This window comes from Gavialis gangeticus, unplaced genomic scaffold, assembly GCF_001723915.1.
Source record: "Gavialis gangeticus isolate Ggan-Ray unplaced genomic scaffold, GavGan_comp1, whole genome shotgun sequence".
Classification (NCBI taxonomy): Eukaryota; Metazoa; Chordata; order Crocodylia; family Gavialidae; genus Gavialis; species Gavialis gangeticus.
The window spans coordinates 209122311-209132028 of NW_017728992.1; the positions used below are offsets into that span (position 1 = coordinate 209122311).

Genomic DNA, 9718 nt, shown 5'->3' on the forward strand with positions numbered 1-9718 from the left:
CCCCCCACACACACACACACACTCTCTCTCTCTCTCTCACTCTCACTGTCTGGAAGGAAGATCACATTTTCTTAAGGGAACACAAGTGCCAAGGTCCAGTCCTGCTCTGAGGCCCATCCCAGCAGAAGGAATAGCAGTGTTTGCCCTTTGCTAGCAGGGCAGGAACTAATTTGGAGTTTCTCTTCTCCATGCAGGAGGTGCCTGGCTGCTGAGCAGAGTTCAGGAGCAGCCTTCTGAGGAAGGGCCTGCAAGCCTAGTGCCACAGTGGATTTCCCCAGGGAATTTGGGTGAGATGGACTCCTTGAGATCTAAGAACCAATGGCACAAGAGTCAGAGGAGGCCCCAAAAGCAGAAGGAGAATGTAGCAGTGAACCGGGTACTAGCTCCAGTTTGGCGTGAGAGTGGAGAAGAGACAGAACCCAGAAAGAACCCTGGGTGGAGGGAAGAATTTGTGGAGCTGAGAGACTTGAAGAGCCACAAGGCAAAGTTCCACTGCAGAGAGACCCTGCATCCAAACCAAACCAGTGGAGTCAGCCTCAGAGGGAAGCAGGAGCTCACTGCCAAGCACAGGAAGAGAGCCCACCCCTGCCCTGGGTGCAGGAAAACCTCTAACTGCTCCTCACTCCTGGCTTTGCACAAGATAGGGCACATTAGGGAGAAGCCCCACATATGTGCCATATGCGGGAAGAGCTTCACCTGCCTCTTGACCCTGGCTGCTCACTGCAAGAGCCATTCAGGAGAGCTCCCCTACCGCTGCACCAAATGTGAGCATAGCTTTGTGTGCAGCTTGGACCTGGCCAAGCACCAACATGTGCACAGGGAGAAGCATCAGTACCGCTGTGTCACATGTAGTAAGACCTTCACCTATTTCTCCTCCCTGGCTCAGCACCGGCGCATCCACTTGGGGAGGAAGACACACCACTGCACCAAGTGCAGGAAGAACTTAATTTGCTGGCAGGATCTATCCCAGCATCGGTGTGTGAAGAAGGCAGACAAGCCACACCACTACACCAAGTGTGGGAAGAGCTTCAGGCAGCCCTCTAATATGGCCAGACACACGCTTATGCAAACAGGGGAAAACAACCAGCTTACCTGCATAGGGGAAAAGCCACATCAGTGCTCTGTGTGTGGGAAGAGCTTCACCCAGCCCTCCCACCTGGCCAAACACCAGTGCATCCACACAGGGGAGAAGCTACACCAGTTCCCTGAGCGTGGGAAGAGCTTCAGCTGCTCCACAAGCCTGGCCCAATACCAGTGTATCCATACAGGAGAAAAGCCATATCTTTGTTCTGATTGCGGGAAGAGCTTTACCCACCCTTCCCACCTAGCCAAGCACCAGCTTATCCACACGGGAGAGAAGCCACATCAGTGCTCTGTGTGTGGAAAGAGCTTCACTCAGTCCCCACACCTGACCCAGCATCAGCGCATCCACACAGGGGAGAAGCCACATCAGTGCTCTGTGTGTGGAAAGAGCTTCACTCAGTCCCCACACCTGACCCAGCATCAGCGCATCCACACAGGGGAGAAGCCACATCAGTGCTCTGTGTGTGGAAAGAGCTTCACTCAGTCCCCACACCTGACCCAGCATCAGCGCATCCACACAGGGGAGAAGCCACATCAGTGCTCTGTGTGTGGAAAGAGCTTCACTCAGTCCCCACACCTGACCCAGCATCAGCGCATCCACACAGGGGAGAAGCCACATCAGTGCTCTGTGTGTGGAAAGAGCTTCACTCAGTCCCCACACCTGACCCAGCATCAGCGCATCCACACAGGGGAGAAGCCACATCAGTGCCCTGTGTGTGGGAAGAGCTTTGGTCAGTCCTCCACCCTAGCCCAGCACCAACGTATTCACACAGGGGAGAAGCCACATCTTTGCTCTGTGTGTGGGAAGAGCTTCAGCCGCTCCTCCACCCTGGCTCGGCATCAGCTTATCCACACAGGGGAGAAGCCCCATCATTGCTCTGCATGTGGGAAGAGCTTCACCCAATCTTCCCACTTGGCCCAACACCAGCGCATCCACACAGGGGAGAAGCCACATCAATGTTCTGTGTGTGGAAAGGGCTTCATCCATTCCTCCAGGCTGGCCGAGCACCAACACATTCACACAGGTGAGAAGCCACATCAGTGCTCTGTATGTGGGAAGTGCTTCACCCAATCCTCCAGCCTAGCCAAACACCAGCACCTCCACACAGGGGAAAAGCCACACCAGTGCCCTGAGTGTGGGAAGAGCTTCAGCTGCTCCTCCACCCTTGCCCAGCACCAACTTATCCACACAGGGGAGAAGCCACATCAGTGCCCTGTGTGTGGGAAGAGCTTCAGCCGCTCCTCCACCCTGGTCCGGCACCAGCGTATCCACACAGGGGAGAAGCCACATCAGTGCTTTGTGTGTGGGAAGAGCTTCACTCAGTCCTCCATCCTGGTCCAGCACCAGCGCATCCACACAGGGGAGAAGCCGCACCAGTGCTCTGAATGTGGGAAGAGCTTTACCCACTCCTCCAGCCTGGCCCAGCACCACCGCATCCATACAGGGGAGAAACCACATCAGTGCTCTGTGTGTGGGAAGAGCTTCACCCAATCCTCCAACCTGGCGAAACACCAGCGCATCCACACAGGGGAGAAGCCACATCAGTGCTCTGTGTGTGGGAAGAGCTTCACCCAATCCTCCAACCTGGCGAAACACCAGCGCATCCACACAGGGGAGAAGTCACACCAGTGCTCTGAGTGTGGGAAGAGCTTCAGCTGCTCCTCTACCCTTGCCCAGCATCAGTGCATCCACACAGGGGAGAAGCCACATCAGTGCTCTGAGTGTCAGAAGAGCTTCACCCACTCCTCCAGCCTGACCTATCATCAGCTCATGCACACACGGAAGAAGCCACATCAGTGCTCGTAGTGTGGGAAGAGCTTCACTCAATCTTCCCACCTGGCCCAGCAACAGTGCAGCTACACCCGGAAGCATTCATACATAATTCTACCAACAATGCCAGAAGGTCTGGTGGGGTGGTGGGGAACTACATAAAAAGTTTACCTGGCCCTTGCAGGCCACTGCAGGACCCGGAAGCTGGGCCACAAGCTTTGATTAGGGGAGGGAAGGGGGTCAGACAAAATGCCTCAGGGGCAGCCTAAATGCTGGGAGAGCCTGTGAGGAGATGCTCCTTGTATCAGCCTTGGAGTCTATGCATTGCCCACCATTCTCTAAAACCGGTCAGTGCTCCCAGGGGAAGAAGTGCCTTCACAATACAGTGCCTTCCCCAAAACAGCTGCCTCCAAATGACACCCAGGGACTTTGGCCACCTCCCAGCTTTCTTCTCCCTCCTGGTCCCAGTGTTCTGGTGCATGAGGCTCTGATCCCATGATTTTTGGATGCATACCAAGAGCTTCGAGATGACTCTACCCTTCATTTTTTTCAGTGTTGGAACAGACACACATTCCTGGGAGCAGGTGGCAATAGTAAAAATGTTTACAGATCTTGTTACGGAGCCAGATGTGAGAACGTTACTGGAGTGCTACTGTGAAAAAATGTGTTACACAGAGAAGGTGAAAAATGTAGACTGTTTGCACTGGGCTATAGTATGCCCATCTGTTAGTGTGGACAGACCTCTCCAAGGATTATGAGGGTGTGAGGTATCTCCCCCCGGAATAGCCTTAGGGTTCCATAGGGAGAGCCCAAACTTTGTCATAAGTGTGGGGAGCATGAGTATCTTACCATAGCTTCACACAGATTCTGTGCTCCTTGTGTAAAGGGAGGGGACGTGAGAAAATACTGTTGCTAAGGGTGGGTATGTAATGTGTGTGGAGAGAGGGGCCACATGTTCCAGTCTTGACCCAAAATCTTTGTGACCGTCTTGAGAAGGAGGAGACCAGCTGGCACAAGGGACACACAAGAGTAGAGGGAAGAGGCAAGCAGAGAGGAGAGCAAAGAACAACAGGAAAAACAGGAAGCCCTGCCTGCTTGTGCTCGGGCTGCCCATGCTTCATTCCCACCAGTGCCCATGGCCCAGCCGGGTGCTGCTTTGCTCCCTGCACCTCCAGTAGTAGCTCCTGCTCCTTGTCTTGCCCACCCTGCATCGTGCTGCTCCAGGCGGACAAACGGCTTCAGCCAAGCAGCTCCTGCTCCATCACGTAGGACTCCAGCTCCAGCTTCCAGGAAGATGGCTGGGAGCTGAAGCCAGAGCCCCATGCATTGGGGCAGGAGCTGCCCAGCTGAAGTTGCCTGCCTGCTTGCCCAGAGAGGTGCAGCATGACATGGCAGAGGCAAAATCAGGAGCAGGAGCCTCTGCTGGAGGCAGGGGCAGTAGAGTAGCACACAGCTGGCTGCCAGGAACAACCCCACAGGAAGCTGCACACACTGGCTGGGGCCAGGCCACACGTCAGCAGGAGCCAGGAGTGGGCTATGCCAGCATAACCAGATGTGCTTGGCCCTATTTAGCTGGACCCAGTCACCTGCTGGGCTGAAACAGCCTGCAGGAGTGTGGTATACCAGGGGAGAGGATTATGATTACTTTGAGGAGAGGTGGACCTGAGGACCTTCACAATGGTCTAGCACTAATGAAAAGAGAGCATCTGGCGTGGTTCTGGTACAGAACCCATATATTGGCATATGACAAGTGGCAGAGGTGGTAAGCAGGAGGATTTTACAGTGATACTGCTTTTAGTAACGTGTATGTGACCTGTTAGAAAGGGAAGCCTGCTATGGGTATTGAGTAAGCTTGCAGTGAACTTCCCAGGTTCCAAACCCAGTGTATAGCTGGGAAATTTCAACTGTTTTATACTGGCAGGAGATAAGAAAGCAGGGAGAGAGGGAGGGAGTGGACAAAACCTCCAGACTGTTGAAACAAATTGTGGAGAAAAACACTTGGCAGGATGTGGAGGGGAGAGAAGCCCAGAGGAGGTGATGGTTGTGAGGGTCGACTGAGCATAACTCTTCACTCAAGAATTGATTTTTACCTTCTGGTTTCAGCATTCAGAGGTGAAGGAAGTGGAGGGTGTTGATGCTGACGTTGAGAGTGGTGCTAGATTGCTTTTTGGACTTTTTATGCTGAGGACAACGTTGAAATAAGGAAAATGTTTTGTTTTTGATACTTATTGTTATTTTAATGATAATGGTATATCCCTGCCTCTGCACCCCGATTCCAGATAGGACCACCCATTGCTGTCCCTTCTTACACATGCTGTCCTGCCTCTCTGCCCTGCATTTTGGATTGTTGAAACACAGCTCTCTCATGTATCTGACTTGGCTTGTGACCTGGCCTTGCTCTGTGTAGTGTTTTGGCCCTGAGTCAGACTCTGACTCTCTAGCTTTGACCCTGGCTACCCCTTGTACCTCAGCTAACAGCTCATGTGAACTGCCAGCCAGACAACCAATGCCTCGGTATGTGCAGCATCTGGTTCAAGGAGACAGAGCCATCCCTAGGGGTGTATGGGGCCCGGGCCATATCAGCCTGTGTGGGGCCGGGGAGGTGGGAAGCAGCCAGAGTGGCGGGGAGCGAGCAGCCGGCGGCATACAGTGGCTACAGCAGGACCTGTACGGCACTGTGCAGGGGCCCCACAAAGCACAGGGCCCAGGGCAGTCACTCCAATTTGCCCCCCCCCCCGATGGTCCTGCAAGGAGAGACCTGGTCTTGGGCAGGGGTTGCTCAGCAGTGTGTACCTGTGACATGCACTGAGCATACCTATTCTCAGCTCCTCCCCCATTTGTCAGCAATGTGTCTGGGCCATGTTCTTAGCTCCATATATCTGTTTCAGTGCTGGGGGGCCAATTCCAGCCCCCACATAGGTCCATTCTCAACCCTGTCCCTCATTGCAGCTCTGGGGACAGAAATGACAGAGAATATAGAAACCTGAATAGATGGGGTGTTGGGGCAGCGAGGGGGAGGGGAAGCCTTGAGGGGATGGGTTAGGGTTCCAAAGAAGTTATCTGAGAGCTTCAGCAGTCAGCAGGAATGGATGAGCTTGAGGGGGAGTGAGTTGCATTGTGGGGAACAAGGGAGCCTTGAAAGGAGCCAGGGAGAATGAGAGAGCCCTGAGGGGTCAGGAATTTAAAAGGACCAGGAGAACTGAGACGACAGGATGTTGGGCATGAGCAGGGAGGCTATGAAAGGATGGAAAGACAAATTGAGAGGTGATAAAGCAGCCTTGAGACAAGGACTCTGCATTGGCGGGGGGGGCGGGAACTAAGTGAATGGAGAGTTAGTGTGGAATGGGAGAGCCTGAAGGGATGGGGTCAGGGGGTTCCTGAAGGGGTGGCAAGTCAAGTTAGGGAAACAAGGAGCCTTGATGGGTGACAAGGGGAGAAGGTAGAGAGCAGGGTGGGGTTGGGGCAAAGAAGAAATGGAGGAGCCCTTTAGGGACAGGGAACTAGGAAGCAAGGTAGAACCTGAGTGGGAGTCAGTGGGGGAATTGGCATGCCTTAGGGACTGGGGAGGGCAGAGGCCTGGGAAAACAGGGTCCAACTGTGGGGTCCTGACATATTGGCAATTGGAGGAGGAGGGGTGTTGTGACGGGTGAGTAGTGTGTGTGGGACATGCATGTTCCAAATTACTGTGCTCCCCATGCCCTCCTTCAGGCTCTCTGCCTTCTCACCCTGATCCATCCCACTCCAGAAGGGACCCAGGGACCAGCTCAGTTTGTCTGGACATTCAGTGCCCCTATGTGTGGCAGGAGGTCTCCTTCATTCCCAAGTCTCAAGATCACCTCAGCCTACCAAAGGAGACTCCTACATAGGTGGCCAGTGCAAATATGGAGTGAGTCAGGCCCTGGGTTCAAAACCTAATTGCTGTTTTCTGACAAAGGTCAAGTGCTTTAATGCCCAAAGTGGATTAGTCTGTCTGCTTCCACTGGGGTTCATAGGCAGAAATCCCTGGAAGAGCTGTCTGGCCTCTATGAAGTTGGAGCTCAAAGTAGCTGAGGACACAGGGACCTTCTGGATTCAAAACCTCTGAGCATCTTCCACCTGGCTCCCATCTGCCTGTGGAAACATCCCTCAGAGCTGGATTCAGGGAGGTGGTTAAATAACTTGGTTTTGTCTACACAAAGACCTAAAGGAGCTTTAATCCACATGTATTTTTATGGCAGAGTAACATGCTCCTTTGGATACTGGCTACTTTTGAATAGGAGGTAGACCCATGTTTCCTGACTCCCAGTGTAAGGAGATAATAAAGCATCTGTCAAAGATGTATTAACAAGGATGAAGTCCTCATGGTCTATATGTCTTTACTGGGTTTTGTTTTATCCGATGTTTAAGATCCAGGGCACTTTGGAAGAACTATTTGTCTTTTCGGAGTGTTGTATTTGAAGGATTTATTATATTTGTTCCTCCCCTGTGAAATTCTTATTTAGAATAAGTGACTTACATTAAATTTTGGGAGTGCGTTCAGCTCATGTGAAGAGAAACCAGTTTCACTGGGATGGCAATGACCCATAGAAGGGAGTTCATGCAACTTAAGAGCTACTCCATTGTTAATTTGATTAGACTCTGTTCTAGTTATCCTGGCAAAGGCAAGCCCTGGCTGCTGTTCATGCCACCCCTCCCTGTACCCAGGGCAGCACTGAAGAGGGGACACAATGGTGCAGAGGCATTCCTGCCCCCAACCCCCAAGTGTCTTGGCTCTGCTGGCAGTGCAGGGGTGGGATTCCTGGGGACTCCTGGCCAGCTTCACCCCCTGCTTCGGACCCAATATCAGCAGTCACAGAATGGGGGGAAAGTGAAAGAGGTGAGGTCAATCAGTGCTGGGTCTGTGATGCCTAGTAGTACATGTACACTGGCAGAAGTGAGTGGGGGGCCACCACCAGGCTGCAGCAGCAGAGGGTGCAGCTCGTAGAGACGCACATACTGCTGCACAGCTGTCCCAGAGACCCCTCCAGCCCCAGGGCACCAGGCTGCTGGTAGGGAGAAGCTGGCCCCACCCCTGCTAGGAAAGGAGGAGCTCAGCAATGGAGACCTTCCCTCTCCCTGACAGCTCCTGTGCTGTTCCAGTGTGCAGAAGCCAGGGGAGCATCTTCAGACAGAGGTAGCTGGGGCTGCACCCTAGAGCCTTCCACTGAGAGAGGAATCCAGAACTGCCCCCAGCCCAGGCAGTAAGCAGGATGGGCATGAACCAGAGACACCAGCCCTGGGTGCTGGAGATGCAGAAGTCAGAGACAGCAGCCAACAAACCACAGCCCTGGCACCAGAGGCAGCTGCAGGATGCTACCCCCCTGGGATAGGAACAGGACACAGGCCTCTGAGCTGGTCCTGGCCAGGACCAGAGACAGCAGTGGGGAACAAAGCCTTGGCCAGAGGAGCTCAGGGAGGCTACTCAAGGGCCTGGTGTTGCTGCCCCTGGGGAAGTAAATGCCCCATAAGTTGCCATCACTGGTGAGGTGAACATTAGGGCTTTGTGAAACAGCAGTGTTCCATTTCAGCGTTTTGATGGAATAGTGTTTCATTTTGAAGTGTGTTTAGATTCAAAACAGCTGTTCCATTCCATCGAAATGGTAGAAACGGCAAAACTGTTTCGATGTTTTGCCCATAGGATATAATGGGGCAGGACAAAACAGCTAATAACTTGGTCATTTCTACCCTGATTTGGATGAAATGCAGGAATTGTAGCTCCTTCTGAGGGCAGGACACCTGCCAAGTTTCAAGGAGGTAAATGTGGGGGGGCTCGGGGAAACTGCACCCCAAAATCTTGAAAGCAAAACTCATGTCATGTATGTGTTTAAGACACAGAGGGGTCAAAACTGCAGGCATGCTAGTCCCTGCTGAGGCCACAAAGCACGCCAAGTTTCAAGGAGATAGGTGCAAGGGTTTGGGGGAAACTGTACCTCAAGCTGCGGACAAGCAAAATTTGTGACATGGGTGACACTGTGTGTTAAGGCGCAGCAGGGGGAAAGCTACAGGCCTGCTAGCCCCTGCTGAGGCCACAAAGCCTGCCAGCTCTCAAGGAGATAGGTGTAGGGTTCTGTGTTCTGGGGCCCTGCACCTCTGGCCACAGGCAGGCAAAACTCGTGTTATGGGTGCTTGTGCAACTGCGTCTGTCTTGGGGCTAGGTGGGGAACCTACTGCAGGCCTGGCTGCTAGGCCCTGCTGTGACCACAAAGCCTTCCAGTTTCATAGATTTCATAGACATTTGGGCTGGAAGGGACCTCGGAAGATCATCGAGTCCAGCCCCCCGCCCAAAGGGCAGGAAGTCAGCTGGGGTCGTAGGATCCCAGCAAGATAAGCATCCAATTTGCTCTTGAAGGTGTTTAATGTAGGTGCTTGAACCACCTTTGATGGCAGGCTGTTCCAGACCTTGGGGGCTCAGATAATAAAGAAATTCTTCCTTATGTCCAGCCTTAACTGGGCTGGCAGTAGTTTATGACCGTTCGACCTTATCATCCCTTGGGGCACTCTGGTGAACAAACGTTCCTCCAGATACTGGTGGTCACCCCTGATAAACTTATAGGTGGCCATCAGATCACACCTGAGCCTGCGCTTTTCCAGGCTAAAGAGCCCCATGGCTCTCAGCCTGTCGTCGTAAAGTCTGTTTTCATGACCTCTGATCATCTGCGTGGCTCTTCTCTGGAGTCTCTCTCTCAAGGTTCTCCACATCCTTTTTGAATTGTGGAACCCAAAACTGGACGCAGTACTCCAGCTGCGGCCTCACTAAGGCTGAGTACAAGGGGAGAATGACGTCCCAGGATTTGCTTCAGAAGCATCTATGGATGCAAGCCAGTGTTTTGGTCGCTTTACTAGCTG

The 9718-nt window shown here is 53.1% G+C and overlaps 1 protein-coding gene across 5 annotated transcripts in view; it reads left to right on the top strand.

Annotated features, from left to right (window-relative positions):
* Positions 1 to 2916, top strand: part of LOC109305253 (zinc finger protein 271-like) — a 14512-nt gene extending 11596 nt beyond the window's left edge. For all 5 annotated transcript variants that reach the window (XM_019528271.1, XM_019528270.1, XM_019528267.1 and 2 more), the window contains one exon: positions 195 to 2916. In XM_019528271.1, the coding sequence (XP_019383816.1) occupies positions 195 to 2890 (2696 nt within the window). In that variant the 3' untranslated portion in view covers positions 2891 to 2916. The remainder of the gene's footprint in view (positions 1 to 194) is intronic.
* The last annotated feature ends 6802 nt before the right edge of the window (positions 2917 to 9718 follow it).